This window comes from Onychomys torridus, chromosome 5, assembly GCF_903995425.1.
Source record: "Onychomys torridus chromosome 5, mOncTor1.1, whole genome shotgun sequence".
Lineage (NCBI taxonomy): Eukaryota > Metazoa > Chordata > Mammalia > Rodentia > Cricetidae > Onychomys > Onychomys torridus.
Window position 1 is genome coordinate 122,940,622 of NC_050447.1, and position 17,688 is coordinate 122,958,309.

Genomic DNA, 17,688 nt, shown 5'->3' on the forward strand with positions numbered 1-17,688 from the left:
ATGGAGTAGCTCTTGGAATTAAAGGAAATGAGGGGAACTAAAAAAAAAAATCCTTGGCTGTTCTAAAATGACTTTGTTTTCCTAAAGCACCCTAAGTAATATAGTTCAGATCACTCTATCCATGGCCTACCCAACATAAGAAGTCTGGACAGATGTATTAATTTAAAATGATGTAGCTGTGTGTGTGTGTGTGTGTGTGTGTGTGTGTGTGTGTGTGTGTGTGTGTGTGTGTGTTCATCACAGAAGGCTTTGCCAGCCTTTTCTGACACAAATCTTGCCCACCTGTTCATGGGATCCAGCTTCCCTCTGTACCAACAGTGTCTTGTCGCGCAGCCCTGCCCCTTAGGAAGAGGACTTCCTGCCACTGAAACTGAAAGTTAGGCAAGGGGGTCAACAAAGTGTGCTGAATGACTGGTAGGTGGGGCGCTACATTCTCACTGGCCAGGTTATCAACAGCTTTAGCCCTACCATGAGCTAGAGGAAGCCATTTAAATTCCTTTTCTGCTTAAGCAATGCAAACTGATTTTACCACCATCTATGTTGCCACAAAAGACTTTTATTAAAAAACACCTCCACCAGGTGGCACACGCCTTTAATCCCAGCACTCAGGAGGCAGAGGCAGGCAGATCTCTGAGTTGGAGGACAGCCTGGTCTACAGAGTGAGTTTCAGGACAGGCTCCAATGCTACATAGAGAAACCCTGTCTCCAAACAACAAGACAACAACAACTAACACACACACTACACACACATGTGAACAAATCACAGTCCATCAGGGGATGCAAATTAAACCACAAAGGTACAACACAGTGGCTAAAAACAATTAACAAAACTAGTGCTGAAACACGTGAACAATTGGAACCCTCATTCACTGTTTGTGTAAAATGGCAGTTACTTTGGGAAACTGACAACATACACTCAAGCCAAACTACCTGTCCTCACACACTCACAGCACTCACTGTTTATTACAGCTGGAACTGGGCAGGACCTAGGAACAGGGTAGTAGATGTTTTGTGAATTCCATATGGGATGAGATAAATGATCTGATTACACACAGTGCTCCTACAGCCCTTCTACCCATGAAGGTATACATAGGTTGGTCTCCCCACAGAAGCCAGCAGAAGCAAGGACTAGGAGGAGGAAGTGTTTCTGGAGACTGCTCTTTCTGTCTCCCGATTTGGGTGGTGGCTATACAACTCTTCTGTGAAAATTATTAAACTGTCTATTTATAATATATGCCCTTTTCTTTGCTTTATTTTGCCAGAGGTAAAAAGGTAAAAAGACAAAAGCAGCATATGTGACTTCATGAGGCATACAACTAGATGGAAAAAGCAGACAATGAGTGAAGAAACATAACTACAGGATTGTGATGCGTGCCAAGAACTTCCCAGTCTTTGCAACTGCCCTTCTTCATCAACCTTGAAGGTGCCATGGGTCTAGGATACTGTGCTGGAGGAGCAGTCTCCATGTCTCATCTGCATCATGATCAACAGGGTGGGCATGCTGCTTACAAACTTAGTGAGCTTATACACAATGAGCTCTGACTCTGCGCTAAGGGATGTTTCTCATGCTTTTCCATTCTCTTGGGATTTCGATTTATAAAGCAAAACTACCTGAACATACGGAGATTTTAATGTTGCTCTACCTGCTATTGGCTCATTTACATGTAACAAAGTGCTCTATAGTTCTTTATCTTGAGTTCATACGCTTTGGCTCAACTGGAGTTAGCTGCATTGCATTTTAAATAAATGGACAAGAAGTACAGCTTAGACATCTTTGTTACATGAAGATTTTAGTTGTAGACATTTGTTTTTAAATATTTTTGAACTTCTCTTTGTCTTTAAAAACCTTCCTCTATTAATAATTCAGCTTGGGTCAATTAAAAGTAAATAATATATTTAAACAATACTTCAGTTAGAATGTAGGGTTAAATAAACTTGCAGTGACATAGTAATTTCCAGAAGCTGAAGCTGACCAAAGAAATAGAATAGGGTTGTACAGTTCTTAGCTGTATTTGGAAACAGCCAGATGCTGTATTTGAGGTCTGGGAAGGATAAGGCCCTGGAGGCCTGGAGGCTTGCATAACAACCACTGCTTATGCAGCCCTGGCAAGAAGCAGGAATGGAAACACAGAGTGTGGGCCAAGACAGTCAAGCTGCAAGTCCCCCCACCCCCTTAAAGAAAGAATGGCCAAAAGACAGATTTCAATTTTTAAAAAGTTATACTTCAGTTGCAAATAGGAAACCTATGTTTTAAACATCAAGCATCTTTAATACAAATCTTGTTTACATATTTGTAACAGGAAGAAGACATTCCTTATTCACAAGTACTGAATACTAAGTAGACATGTTTTACTGCTCTTTACTAAAAAAGCAAACACACTAAAGAGAAACTAAAGTTGGAGTCTGAGAACAAAACAAAAAGCCTTTAGAACAAGCAGTTACAGTTTGTTAGTTTAGCAGAATTAGAGCCACTGGGAAACTGTGCAGACGGATGGCCTCACTCAATGCCTCTTCAGAATGTCCAGTCACTACTGAAAATTCTCTCAGGGGCATTTGCAAATAGACTTGGGTCTTTTTTGTCCCACAGAATGAGATAATATGTTCTCATAAAGAGCTTATATTAACATATGGACATATGAAATCATTTCCTTAATTACAGCTCACAGCAAGGAAGGGCAAGTACACCGTGGTCTCCATTGCACCAGCAGCCTGCACACTCTTAGAGAAAGCATCCGCCCACTTGTTAGGAAGGTGGAGGGAAGTAGGGGTGATACAGTGTGGCTTGTGTTTATCAGATAAACACATTATTGAAAACGTATTAGTACACCACAGTGAAAAGCTAGTATAGCCACCCAGACATGGCATGCCTGTGTAATCCTAGCACTTGGGAGGCTGAGACAGGAGGATGATTGCAAGACTGGTTTACACTGGTAAATTCAAAGAGCAGCCAGAGCTGTATAGTGAGACTCTCAGAAAGCCCCAAATAAGTCGGAATACAAACTTGAAAAGCTTCAGAACGTGTAGTTCTTTTTCCCCCTTTTCTTAAGACAGGGTCTCATTGTGTAGCCATGGCTGGCCTCTATCTCAGAGACCCACCACCTTCTGCCTCCTTTAGTGCATCATGCCTGGTCACATGTGGTTGTTTTCCATTTGCATTACAAGACGATTTCATAAAAGAAAGCAGCTAAGATAGGCTTTCAATCTGAGCTATATCATAAATAGCTGGAAATAAAAAAATAGATCTATATGATACTTCATCTGAAACTTTTACAAGTATAAGTAATCATTTATTAGGATACCTCATAAAAAGGCAGACAATAACAAATGAGGTGAGAATATGGAAAAGGTGTTTTATTTTATAAAATCAATTAGATATTTCCTTTGCTCTTTTTAAAGCATATTGCATTCTGAAATGATACATTCTCATGGTAAGCAGAGTGAAAATCATTCCTTTAAATTTCATAGAAAGATATGCCGTTCATTTATTCATAGCTGCATAGAGGTCTGCTTTCCACAGGAGCTGCACTGTGGGAATGTGCTATTTCCAGTGGAGTGAGTCTTAGCTTCCTGTATCACTGAATCTGAGCCCCAACCCTGTGACTTAATTCCACATGGGTTACCCTTGGGATCATCTAATTTTTGTTCTCACTTGTCCTGTGCCTCTTTCAGAGAGAATGTTAGTTACATCATTTGAGTCCTGCTGGACTGGGAAGAACCAGGGTGTCAGTCTTGGTAACATGACTCTCAGCTTTTTCCTGAGCCCATATCCTGGGGGTTGGGACACGGAGAGGAAGAAGGTACAAGAGAAGAGGCTTTTTTTAGACATACAGCTGCTTGTTCTTTTAATTTTCATAAAGCTCATATAGCACAAACTATTTAAAGTGACCAATGTGCTGACACTTTGGACATTTGGAGTGCTCTTTGAGCACCTACTACCTCTATTCCCAAAGCAGGGTACTACTTCCAAATGAAAGTTGCACTCTCCCCTCTGAAAACCCCCAGTAGCCCTCAGCCATTCATTTCAGCTTTTTTTTGTGGGGGTGGGGGGAGGTGAGACAAGACCTTTGCTGTCCTGGAACTTGCTCTGTAGACAGGCTGGCCTTGAACTCACAGACATCCACCTGGTTCTGTCTCCCCAGTGCTGGGATTTAAGGGTTGTGCCACAGCTAGCCCCTTCACTTACGTTTCTACGAATTTATCTATCTTACATAATTCACAGAAATAGGACCATACATACACAACTTTTAGTGTCTGGCTTTTTCAGCAAAGCTTTCTAGACTCTTTAATATTTCATTTCTTTTATGCCTGAAAAAATATTCCTTTGTATGTAAATAAATTTCATTTAGATGCTTTAAAAAATAACATATATCCCTGTTGATATCTTCACTTTTTCCTACCCTATTTCTTATGAATGGATCATTCTTTCTTGTTTCTTTATATGCTTTTTCTACCTTTTCCTTTTTTGCTGTTGCTAAATACTGGGCTACATTTAATTTTCATGAGGAAGATTTATTTTGGTTCAGTTTCAGGGGTTACAGTGGTGGGAAAGCCATGACAGCTGGACTGGCTGCACCCACAGCACTGGAGTGGGAGGAGGCTTGTTCGTGCGGTGTGGACAGAACTAAACTGCTTCTTTGGAATACTGGAGTGTGATGAGTCTGGCAATCATATTTGTCCTTGTCCTAAAGGTCAACTGAGAGATACAGTACATGTTTTGAAATTCCATCCTGATGTACTATGACTGTAGTGTTCTATGTGATCACTGTGGAGTCTCTAGAGTACCGTTAGATTCACAGCCCATGACCCAGCAGAGTCCTTTGAATGCCTGGAGCCCAGAAGAAAAGAAAAACAAAACAAAATTCTCCTGGCTTTTGGAGCTTGTCATTGAAGTGGGTACCTTCTTGGTGCTAGGATAGCCCATCTCTCTTCCTCTACTCCAGAGGGTAGGCCTGGTCCCTGTCTAGTCTCTTCTTAGCAGGCATCAGTCCTGGGCATGCATGGTACACTGTTTTTCTTTGTGTATGCAGTGGCCCTTCCAAACATTATTTCTCCCCGCTCTTCCTCTTTCCAGTTTTTCTTTCTTTTGGGGGGTTTGCTAGCAGCTGTATGACTTTTCAGCAGTCCCTTGCCCTGCAGGCTTTGGGAGCACATGAAGTTATACATCTCAGAAAGCTGCTACTGCCAGGGGTCAAAGTGTGACTGGCCAGGTGCTGCATTGCTCCCCTGTGGAACCACCAAAGCGGGTCAGAATACACAGCACAGTATCCGAAAGAAGTTTGTACCTGTCCCCTAACTCCAGCAGCATCAAGAATGTGGGCTGCTAGCCCCAAGGCCACTGCCAGCATGGAGAAGAATTGGCAATGTTTTCCTCTGAAATCCAGTGGCTCTCTTTCACCCAGCACTCCTCAGCTGCTGCAAGTATCTGATTTGATCCCAGGGTTCAGCATGGTTTATTCTGTTGAATTGGGCAGTTTGTGGTGATTTTAGTAGAGAAACTGATCTTGGGGTGCCCTACTATGTCATTTTCTGTGACATCACAATGGCCTGTGAGTTTCATAAGCAATACACATAAGTTTGTCATACAACAGTTCCACTCCTAGAAACCGAACCATGAGAAATAAAGCATATCTGTATACAAATGTATTTGAATGTTCATGGTAGTTATTCATTACAGACAATTTCAAATAATCTAATTTCCTTAAACTGGTGAGTGGCTAAACAGGTGTATTTAACCTGCTATTTGACTAATCCCTAATTGTTTTTTGGTTTTGGTTTTTTGAGACAGGGGTTCTCTGTGTAGCCCTGGCTGTCCTGAAACTCAGAGATCCACCTGCCTTTGCCTCCTGAGCGCTGGGATCAAAGGCCTGTGCCACTATTACTAGGCTTAAATTTAAATTTCAAATGACCTTTTAAAAATATACAGATGTCAATCTGTTTCTTTCTTTCCTTTTTTTTTTTTTTCCTCTGTGTAGTTTTGGTGCCTGTCCTGGATCTCGCTCTGTAGATCAGGCTGGCCTCAAATTCACAGAGATATGCCTGGCTCTGCCTCCCGAGTACTGGGATTAAAGGCGTGGGCCAACACCACCCGGCTGGTTCTATAACTTTTTAAAAACAAAATACCACTTTCTTTAAGAGTTTTTATTTATTATAGAACACTTTGACAATTTTTTATTTGTAATTTCATCCAGATTGTCCTATAATTTTCACTTAATAGATGCTTATTTTTTCAAGTGATTAAAAAAAAATTCTTTCATGTGTTCATTCTCTAAACTGGTGCCGTTTTTTCCCCTCCTATGGAATTTTTGTTGAATTTGTGAAATTCATAAATGTAATTGACTTACAAATGAAAAAGCTAAAGGAAATCAAGTAAAAAGGAATTTAGTGAAATTGTGAGTAAAGGCTGGAGAGACAGCGCAGTAGTTAAGAGCAGAGGTTAGGCTGCCCAAGCACACAGACCTGAGTTTAGCTGTCAGTTCTCACAGAAGAAAGTGGGTATGGTCTCTTGAGTGCCTGTAACTACACTGCCCTATGGGGCAGGGATGGGGGGAGGCTTGCTGCTGCCGACTAACCAAAAACCATGAGCTCTGGGCTTGGGAAGAGACCAATTTCAAAGGAATATGGCAGAGAGAGAAGAGAGCACCCGCTACCTTACTTCGGCCACTGTGGATGGCCCAGAGGTGCGAGTACACACACCATCAGGGCTCTGTCAAGAAAACAGCATCAACACAGGTGGTAAACCCCGAATGGCACCTCCTGAAGAGGGTGGGACTGAGGCGGGGATGGCAATGGAGAGTCAAGGAGAGGGGCCTGAGACAGTCTGAAGTAGGGCAACTACAGTGATCAGATCAGGCTCTGACCTGGCAGGAAGCCTTTGTAGGATTTGTGAGGAGGTCAAGAGGACAAACTTAAGAAAGCGTCAGGTCCGACAGACAGCTCGGTCACGGCTGTGTGCTCAGCCATTGCTAGTGTTCCTCTTCCGGAATCAAGAAGCTATTTCCAGCATGTAAACATTTAAAATTCACTTCTGTTAGGAATTATACACACCAAATGGCATACCATCATAAGCAGATGATGGCACAGCTCCTGAAGCTCATATGCTGGTGATTTCATAGTGCAAATATTGTTTGTTTCACTAAAGCCTGCTTGAAATTAGTTTAAATGCAAAACCAACTGTTACTTACTGAGGACAGAGTAAATATGCTATAACTAATGCTTTTAAACTATCCTCCAAATAAAAGAAAGAAAAAGCATCTCTCCATAATTTCAGAACTGATTTTCAAAAACTGCTAATGAAATAATGAAAGCAAACACTAATCTTTAAAGCTTGTATATAGTTGGGTGTGGTGGTGCACGCCTTTAATCTTAGCACTTGGGAGCCAGAGGCAGGTGATCTCTGAGTTCCAGGCAGCCAGAGTCATACAGAGACCCTGTGTTAACAAAACAAAATCCAAAAAAAAAAAAAAAAAAAAAAAGACACTTGCATATAATTAAAGGACAATTCTCATGACATAGAGCTAAAAATTGTAGAAGGTTCTTGTGATCACGTACAGATACTGTTATAAATATACCAGGTTAAAAAAAATAAACCAGGTAAAGAAAAAAATAATCAAGCCAGGCAGCGGTGGCGCATGCCTTTAATCCCAGTACTCGGGAGGCAGAGCCAGGAGGATCTCTGTGAGTACGAGGCCAGCCTGGGCTACAGAGTGAGTTCCAGGACAGGCTCCAAAGTTACACAGAGAAACCCTGCCTCGAAAAACAAACAAACAAACAAACAAACAACACAAAAAAGAAAGAAAGAAAAAGAAAGAAAAAATAATCAAGTCCTAACACTGACAGATTAATAGGGGTAAAGTTTGCTTTAGGCTACCCAGTGAAGCACACTCAAACAATATAAAGATCTCCTCAGGAAGTTTACTCAAGAAAGTTTTATTCAACAATAAGAACTTTCATCACAAAGGCTTTGCCATGTGACCATCTACCTGGACAGCCTTTTGCTGAATTTACAGTAACTTCAATATACCCTATATTACTACCATTCAGCAATACTTGCATGACCTGTACTTGAACTTGACCCCACAGATCATAGTGTACATAACCAGGGATGGAAGCCTGACCCAAGGAAGATCTTTTGGAGAAACCAGAAACTTCCTTGACCACCTATGTGGGGCACTGTTTGGATTGAGGACACACAGGTGGGTCCTTTGGGTCACATGTCTGCCACACAGTGATGGCTGTTCTGTAAAGACAGCACTTTGTGAAAGAGAATGAAGCAAAGCTACACAAAGTGTAGGGTAAGGCAACACAAGACTCCAGAAAAAGGAAGTGGGGCAGAGTCTGCAGACAGTGTGCACACGAAAGGGCTCCCATTTCTAGTCCCAGACCCTGGGGAGTTTCTGCAATTCTTCATGATATATACGACAAGCACATTCTTGAGTGCTTCTCAGCTATGACTCTTGTGTGCTTGGGTTTACTGGAAGAGTTTCTGCTATTTTTCTTTCTTTTTTGTTTTGTTTTTTTCGAGACAGGGTTTCTCTGTGTAGCTTTGTGCCGTTCCTGGAACTCACTCTGTAGCCCAGGCTAGCCTTGAACAACAGAGATCCGTCTGGCTTTGCCTCCCGAGTGCTGGGATTAAAGAAGGAGTGCGCCACCACTGCCCGGCATGTTTCTGCTGTTTTTCAACAGGGAGACTTAATGATTGCAGCCAATTCTATTAGCAACAATGATGTGTGTAGAATGGGAAAGGAAGACTTAATCTTTCTATAAAGTCTATGGGTAGGCAGAATTAGCCTCCAAACAATTTGTTCTTTGACTCTGGTCTGTTTCTAGAGCCTTCAACAGTTTTATTTTATTTTATTTTATTTTGTTTTTCGAGACAGGGTTTCTCTGTGTAGCTTTGCACCTTTCCTGGAACTCACTTGACAGACCAGGCTGGCCTCGACTCACAGAGATCCGCCTGGCTCTGCCTCCCGAGTGCTGGGATTAAAGGCGTGTGCCACCACCACCTGGCTCAACAGTTTTATTTTGAGATGAGGTCTTATTATATAGCCTTGCTGGATTTCTTTTGGCTTTCTATATTTGCTATCTCTATTAATTGTCTGTTTGTTCATAAAAACTTGATCTCTCTCACATCTTAATTATTTAAGCATCCTTCAAATAAAGTTGTTTTTCTAAGAAATCTGACATAATGTGTTTGACATAGATAGGTTCAGGGCATGTTTATATTTATGTTCATAAAATTTGGGGAGTTTTTAGTTATTATGTCTTCCAATATTCGTTTTGTCCCTTTTTCTTCTCTGTGACTTCTGTGTTGCATGTTGGCATGCTTGATAGTATCCTACAGCCCCTTAATACTGTTTGCTAAAAATGTGGTAATAATGGAAATCAGAATTTCCCCCCTTTCCCCAGGGTTAACTGTATTTTTTTTTCAAGACAGGGTTTCTCTGTGTAGCTTTGCGCCTTTTTCCTGGAACTCACTTGGTAGCCCAGGCTGGCCTCGAACTCACAGAGATCCACCTGGCTCTGCCTCCCGAGTGCTGGGATTAAAGCGTGTGCCACCACTGCCCGGCTGTATTTTTAAAAAATGTTTTATTTTTCTTAATGTTGTAGGCTGTCTTTGCATCAAAGATCAGCCCAAAGTGCAAACTTAATGTCTTCTTGGATCTATTCAGAACTAGTGCCTTTCTTGGAACATGTACTGTCAATTTCTAGCTTTCCTTATATATTGGGATACTTAAATTATCACACAATGATTATATAGAATGTAAAGGACTTCATTATAACATTTCTATATATGTATGAGTGTACACTGGATCATAATTACCTCTTATTTTTCTTGCCCTTGCTTATCACTGCAGTTAGCTTTTCTTAGTGTTATTTGTGGATAATACATATATTTTCTCTATGGTATGTGTGTACATGTGTATACAGATGAGCTTGTAGCTATGTGCATGTGGAAGTCAGAAGTCAACTACAGATGTCTGTTTCTATCATTCTCCACCATATTTTTTGAGACAGGGTCTTTCACTGAACCTGGAGCTCACTAGTTCAGCTAGACTGGCTGGTCAGTAAGCTCTAGAGATCCTCTTGTCTCCTCCCATTCACTAATGCTGGGTTTACAGGTGTACACTGCTATTTTACATTGGTGCTGGGGATTTGAACTTAGGTCCTCATTCTTGCATAGTAAGTTTTTGATCCACCGAAACATCTCCCAAGCCTCTGTAGTTACTTGTTAATGACCTAGTCTTTAGTATTTAGCTCCCAAATAAAGAACAAAAATAAAAAGGAGTGTATGAGTGGCTTCAGCAGGAAAAGAAAGGGCTTGCAAAAAATGTAGGAAGGGGCAGTGTGCTGGACAGTCTGATGTCAATTTGACACAAGTCGAGAGTCATCAGGAAGGAGGGAGCCTCAGTTAAGAAAATGGCTCCCGGTGCTGTGGTGGTGCAAAAAATGTAGGAAGGGGCAGTGTGCTGGACAGTCTGATGTCAATTTGACACAAGTCGAGAGTCATCAGGAAGGAGGGAGCCTCAGTTAAGAAAATGGCTCCCGGTGCTGTGGTGGTACATGTCTTTAGTCCTGCTCAGGAGGCAGAGACAAGTGGATCTTTTGAGTTTGAGCAGTTTGTAGACCGACCTAGTCTACAGAGCAAGTCTCAGTACAGAGGCTATACAGAGAAACCCTGTCTTGGGAAAAAAATATAAAATAAAAAACAAACATGAAAAGAAAATGCATCCATAAGATCAGGCTGTGAACAGACAAGCCTGTAGGGTATTTTCTTAATTAGTGATCGATTGGGATGGGCTCAGCCCATTGTGGATGGTGCTTCTATAAGAAAGCAGGCTGAGCAAGCCATGGGGAGCAAGCCGGTAGGCAGCACCCCTCCATGGTCTCTGCATCACCTCCTGCCTCCAGGTTCCTGAGTTCCTGTTCTGACTTCTTTCAGTGATGGACTACAATGTAGAAGTGTAAATCAAATAAACCCTTTTCTCCCCAACTTGATTTTTGGTCATGGGGTTTTGTCACAGCAACAGAAACTCGGACTAAGACAGGCAACCACAATGGATCCTGACTCCAAACCTTTATGATAAGAAGCTGCAATTATCTTGAGGGAGCAGGTTGGGTGGGCTGGGTAGGGAGGCAGGTTGGAGGTGGGACAGAGGGGGACAGTAACGAAAGAGACATCTTGATGGGGGTGCACTTTGGGGTTAGGGAGAAACCTGGTTCCAGGGACCCCCCCCCCAGGAATCCACAAGGATAACCCCAGCTAAGACTCCTAGCAATAGTGGGGAGGGGGCCTGAACTGGCCTTCTCCTGTATTCAGACTGATGACTACCCTAATCGTCATCAGAGATACTCTACCCAGTAACTGATGGAAGTAGATGCCGAGAACCACAGCCAAGCACTGGGTCTCTGGGAGTCTTGCTGAAGAAAGGGAGGAGGGACTGTATGAGCCAGGTGGGTCATGATGGGGGAACCCACAGAAACAGCTGACCTGAGCTTGTGGGAATTATGTAGGTCTGTCTCTTTATAAGGCTCCTAGCAATGAGATTAGGACCTGTCCCTGGCACTTAGCTGGCTTCTGGGAACCTGTTCCCCATGCTGGATTACCATGCCCAGCCTTGATGCAAGGGGAGGAGCTCAGTCCTGCCTCAACTTGACTTGTCATGTTTTGCTCAAGAACATGGGAGGCCTGCCCCTTTCAGAATGGAGATGGAAGAGAAGTAGAAGGGGAGGCCGGGTGGGTGGGTGGGGGGGAGACTCAGAGGAGAGGAGCAAGGGGAAATTGCAGTCAGTATGTAAAATAAATGAGAAAAAAAAAAAGACCCGTTATTTAAGTAAAATTAAAAAAAGAAAGAAAGAAAGAAAAAGAAGCACCAGTTAGAGAACTAATCCCCAATATAGAACAGGGAACATTGGTTTATTTTATTCCAGGAACATGTTCCAGACATCTGAGATAGAGCTAGGTTGGTTAGTAGCTACTGTGCTAAGAGCTGAAATTGATCAAATCAACCACAATTTACTGCCCTAGCCATCCTTTGGGATGTTGCAAGCCTTTAATAGTCTCCAGAATTAAAAAATAGTTACATCAGATAGATTCTGTCAGTTTAGTTGTTATCTAAGTGGGAAGACTGATTCCTGGTGTCTCTTACTCTGCTGTTCCCCAGATTCCTCTAATATATTATAGAAGTTAACCTACCTTTTTTCAACAATCACTTCGTTACTTGTGATTTTTCAATACCTTATATTAAAACAAATATCCACATAAGAGATTGTTGTATATCTGTGCATAACTTTCTGTAGGATAGATTCCTAGAAGCAGAATGGCTTAGCATTTAGTAGAGTTTTAAAAAGTGGTCTAAATAAAGTCTATCATTTTACATTTCTGTCAACAATGCATGCAAGTGCTTAGTTTGGAAAGCTTTAAAGTCTTTTGTTCCCCTAATTCTCAATAAACCTTGCCTCACAGCTTTACTATACACAGCGGGTGATGATTTCATTCAGTTCTGTGGCTTCAGTCCTACCTGCCACATTCTAATGGATCTTATTTCTAGCCCATAGTTCCCTTGATCTGCAGAACTGATTGTGCTAGCCTGTGGTCACCTCAGTAAATAACTAACCTGAAATACAGTTGGATTACACCCAAAATCATATACCTGATTCCTCTTCCTCCACTTTTCTATATCCAAATAAACCTCAAGTTTCATTAATTTTATATACTTCCCTAACCTTGGTAAAGAAATCTCCCTTTCTTGGATAACCAAAATAGTTTCTTTCTCTTTCTGCTTTTTGAGACCGGGTCTCTACATAGCCCTTTGGCTGTTCTGGAACTCACTCTGTAGACCAGTCTGACCTCTAATTCAAGAGATCCACCTGCCTCTGCCTCCCGAGTGCTGGGATTAAAGTAGTGCGCCACCACTGCTTGGCTGCCACAAGCTTGCTTCTCTCTGTCTCTATCTCTTTTTCTGGTGACACAGTGAGTTTCACTGGGTTGAATTCTAGGAATATGGGTAAGAGATTACTTTTAGGAGCAGGAATGGCTTAAAGACAGCTGCATTCACCAAAAGTTCTCATGAAAGCTAGGAACTTGGGAGTTCAATATAGAACCTGCAGGCAATTTGACATGTGGAGAGTCTCTCTCCAGGCAACTTAGCTTGTCTGAGCCTCTTCAGGCAGCTTTTCTTGTCTGACAGTGTCTCTTAGTTATAGCTTATACATGCTTTGAAAGGGAGAAGCCTTGTATATCTAGTCAGTTTCAGGGACTTCCTTAAACTTTGAAGTTGTTTACTTTCTGAGTTTTAAGGTGTTTCTTACACAATGGAATGTAGAGTGTTTCACCTCTCTTTAGGAAAGTTTGCATCTTAATAAGTTCCCCTCCAGGAGTGAAGGTTTTATCTGGGAGAAAGTTACTGCATAATAGTGCTGAGGTTTACATACTCATGAGAGGGTGCCATGAATCTGCTGTGTATACTCCTAATTTAGAGATGAACAAGGTGACTGGTGCCAAGGATACACAGCACTGCCATTGTCTTGGTCAGTAATGCTTCATCTGAACTAAGCTCCTTATCCAAAATAGGGCTTTCCTTAGTGTGCCACAACCTCTTCAGTGGTGCCCTGCTTCTAGATTTGCTCCTTCTGTTTGCCTCATAAAGCACAATACAGTCACTGTGGCCTTTGAAAAATGTGGATCCAGCTGGACAATGGCAAAATTAAAACTAAAATTCACCATAAAATAAGAATACATGATAGTAAATACAGTTAATATGAATCTTTTCCTGGACACAAAAAGATTCTAAGGGAAATAAAATTGACATCATCCACCAGTAATGGGAAAAATTGAAGCTGTGGACAAACACTATGTTTTGATTTATTAAACCTCAAGTGAATGTCTCTTTATCCTCCCCATGAGTGATGGCGTTACATTAGTTGCCAAAGTCTTCTTTTTTCATTACATACCTTTGTAAATATTGTGGTCACCCTGGTTTAGAGCCATCTCCTTCAGACAGTGTATCAGTGGAAAAGAATCTTCATTCCCAACAATGCTCAAATGACCATATGTGTAATTCTCTCACCAGTCCCTCACTAAGCACGGGCTTCAGGGGTTACAGGAGGGAAATTAAAGGGAAAATAACAATTCTGAATGCTTTGGGATGCCTGTTTTCCAAGGCAAGAACACCACACCCTATAAAGCCTGAGAGGAACAACCTAAGAATTCTCTAATGCTCTTGCATTAAAGATCAGTCATCTGAGTGCCAGAAAGGGCATGTAACTCATATAGATTCAGTAAGTCACTGGACTTAGGTCTGACTCAGGTCCTGACAGCAGCTATCCATTGTCAAATCTGTCCTAGCAGTGAGGAACTGACTTTCATCAGCAGCTCTGGAATTTTATGATGTAGAGACCCGGTAATGAGGAGAGTGGCTGTCTGTTCACATGCCCTTCAGAGGCTGCTGACCAGTGATAATGTCTTGAGCATTGTAAGAAAAGTAAATCAGACTAGCTTGGGACTGTTGTCATCTTTCCCATTTAACCAACATTAGGTAGTTTAACCCCATTCAGTTTCTTTATTTTGCTTTTGTGACACCTTAATTTTGCTCCATTATAAAATGGAAGATAATAATGCATGTAATATGGTTTAAGAAAATAGTGAAATCACATGTGTTCACTGCTTAGGACAGAACAGGCTAGTGCCCAGGAAGTTCTTATATATGTTGCCTCCTTTTGTTTCTCTCCCATCTGGGTCTCCATCTGTCATGTGCTGTTGGTTGAAGTTTCTGTCCTGCCCACCCGCTCCTAAACAACTGATACAGAGGCTTAATATTAATTATAAATGCTCAGCTGATAGCTCAGGATAGTTACTACCAAACTCTTACATTTAAATTAAGCCATGTTTCTTACTCATGCTTTGCCACATGGCTTATGGCTTGTTATCTCATTTTCTACACATCCTCCTTCCTTGGCTGGCTGGTGTCTCCTGACTCAACCCTTCTTCCTCCCAGCATTCTCAGTTTGGCTGTCTTGCCTATACTTTTGCCTGTCTACTGGCCAATCAGCATTTTATTAAACCAATTTGAGTGACAAATCTTTACAGTGCACAAAGGGAGTATTTCATAAGAGTGTGCTATAACAGGGGCTGGGTGAGTACCTGATTCTGCCAATGAGGATATAGAAAATGTATATTTTCACTTACTTTACCTATTTACCTTTGAGATATCTCCTTATGTAGCCCTACTTATCCCCAGACTTGCTATGTAGACCAAGCTGGCCATAAACTCACAGAGATCTGCCTGCCTCTGCCTCCTGACTGGACCACCATAAACCTATTATCAGGTTTAAAAGTAGGACATACTTAGCAGGGTGGTAGTGGTACACGGCTTTAATCCCAGCACTCAGGAGGCAGAGGCAGGTAGATGTATAGGCATCCTCTGTCAGATGTAAAGCTGGCAAAGATTCCCATTCTGTGGACTACTTCTTCACCAGATTATTTATTATTTCTTTAGCTGTCCATAAGCTTTAAAGTTTATGAAATCCCACTTGTCAATTGTGGGCCTTAACTCTTGGGTAAATGGAGTCCTATTCAGAAAGTCTTTTTCTGCACCGGTATCACGTAGGGAACTGCCTGTGTTTTTCTAGCAGGTTTATTGTTTCAGGTTTCACATTTAGATCTTTTATCCATTTGGAGTTAGTTTTTGTGCAAGGTGATAGATACAGGTCAAATTCCATTCTTCTGCATGTGGACATCCAGTTATCCCAACATCATAGGTTGAAGATGCGTTCTTTTTTCTAGTGTAATTTATCTTGGGGTCTGGAATGGTAATTCTTCCAGCAAGCATTGTGCTTTTTGCTTAGAACTGTTTTTGCTATCTGGAGTCTTTTGTGAGTCCACACAAATTTTAGGACAGTTTCTCTATTTTTGTGAAGAATATGATGGAGAATTTGATTGGTATTACACTGAATCTGTAACTGACTTTTGGCAAAATGGTCATTTTTTTTCTTTTGAGCTCAGGATCTAACCCAGGGCCTTCAAGCACTCTATCACTGAGCTAAATCCCCAAACCCAAAATGGTCATTTTTACAATACTAATTCTACCAATCCATGAGCATGGGATATCTTTCCATTTTCTAGTGTCTTTCTCTACCTCTGTCTTCAAAGGTTTAAAGTTTTCACTGTAAACATCCTTTACCTCCTTGAGTTTATTCCTAGATATTTTGTTTTCTTTGAGGCTATTGTGAATATCTTTTTGTATGTTTGTTGTTGGTGCATAGAAAAACTATTGATTTGTGTAAGTTGATTTTGTATAGTGTCACACTGCTGAACTGACCATTTTCAGATGAATGAAACTAGAAAAGGTCACACTGAATGAGGTAACCCAGATCCAGAAAGACAAGTATTACATGTTCTCTCTCATTTGAAGTTCCTAGTTCCAATTCTTGAGATGAGTACATACGTAACTTGAAATAATTGCAGAAACCAGGAAACTAGGAAAGTAAAACAGGACCATTTTGGGGGGGGGCTCTAGTTAGGGAGGGAGGAGGGAAATAAATACAGAAGAAAGTAAAATAACAGGATGTCTGAAAGTCATAAATAATCATATTATTAGGTACCTAAAATAGCTATGATATATGTAAGTTGGTATCTAAATATATAAATATAAATTCTCTTTCTCTCAATGAAAATTTCCCACCTTGGCTGACAATATTTTTTGTAAGAGCCATAGATCATCTATCAAAAATCTCAATATTAGGTATGAGAAACCCTTTTTGAGTTGTTGGTCAGGATCATAAAAGATTCCCCAAACAGTATGGGCTATTGCTATTGCCCCTGATTGCCCCTCAGAAGTAGAAGATAAGTCCCCATTGCTGAAGTCATCATGCAATTTGGACCCAGAACCAGGACCCAGAGCCCCTTGAGCTGGAACTGATCTGAAAGCCTTCTCCTTGGGGACTAAGCTTCTTTGGTACTAGAAGGTGCCATGCAACTTTCCAAAGGAGGGAAACAATCAATAGTTCTGCCAAGCTATGACATCTATGAGCCACAATAATGACCAACAATGGCAACCCTGAGGGTGCATGCAGTAGTGGCACACATACCCTGGTGGTAACCAAGAGCTCTCTAATTGGACTTAAGACCTGCTCAAAGAGAGAAATCAGCCTGGTATTGGAAATCTAGTCAACTACCCTAAGGCTAGTGAAGCTGTGAATATTAAAGGATAACCTATCCCTGACACCTTATGCAACCAGCAAAATCTCTAACTATATTCTAAACATTTGTCTTTACACCTATAGATACATGTTATCCTCACCTTCTCTGCAGATGAGAGTTTCCTTCTTTCTACAACAGATGGAGGCCATTAAAGAAAACCATAACTGATCAAAATGCGGAGTTGTGGAGCACAGTCCTTACTGATACATCTACAACAACTCCTACACCCAAGACAGAAAGATGGTAAGAGTCAAAAGAACAGGGAGATTGCTGTCAGATTGTGTCTCCTAGAATGTCGGAAGCTACACCCACAAAAAACTCACCAACATGGCTGCCTAAACATGAGCTGAACAAGGATGACACCAATAGACAAGTTAATGTGGATGAGGGAAAGCTCCAGAAAGTTCACGTGGCCTCAACCTTATAGGCAACTAAGAAATGCTGAGAATAGACTACACACAGACACCCAGAAACACACACACACACACACA

At 41.4% G+C, this 17,688-nt stretch overlaps 2 protein-coding genes across 4 annotated transcripts in view; one reads left to right on the top strand and one right to left on the bottom strand.

The window, feature by feature from the left end:
* The window catches only part of Ippk (inositol-pentakisphosphate 2-kinase), a 64,871-nt gene extending 60,795 nt beyond the window's left edge, over positions 1–4,076 (top strand). For 2 of the 3 annotated variants that reach the window (XM_036187991.1, XM_036187992.1), the window contains one exon: positions 1,263–4,076. In XM_036187991.1, the coding sequence (XP_036043884.1) occupies positions 1,263–1,268 (6 nt within the window). In that variant the 3' untranslated portion in view covers positions 1,269–4,076. The remainder of the gene's footprint in view (positions 1–1,262) is intronic. The other variant, XR_004944997.1, reaches the window with a different exon arrangement.
* LOC118584055 (centromere protein P) overlaps positions 1–17,688 on the bottom strand; it is a 195,340-nt gene that overhangs the window by 16,929 nt on the left and 160,723 nt on the right. The window lies entirely within an intron of this gene.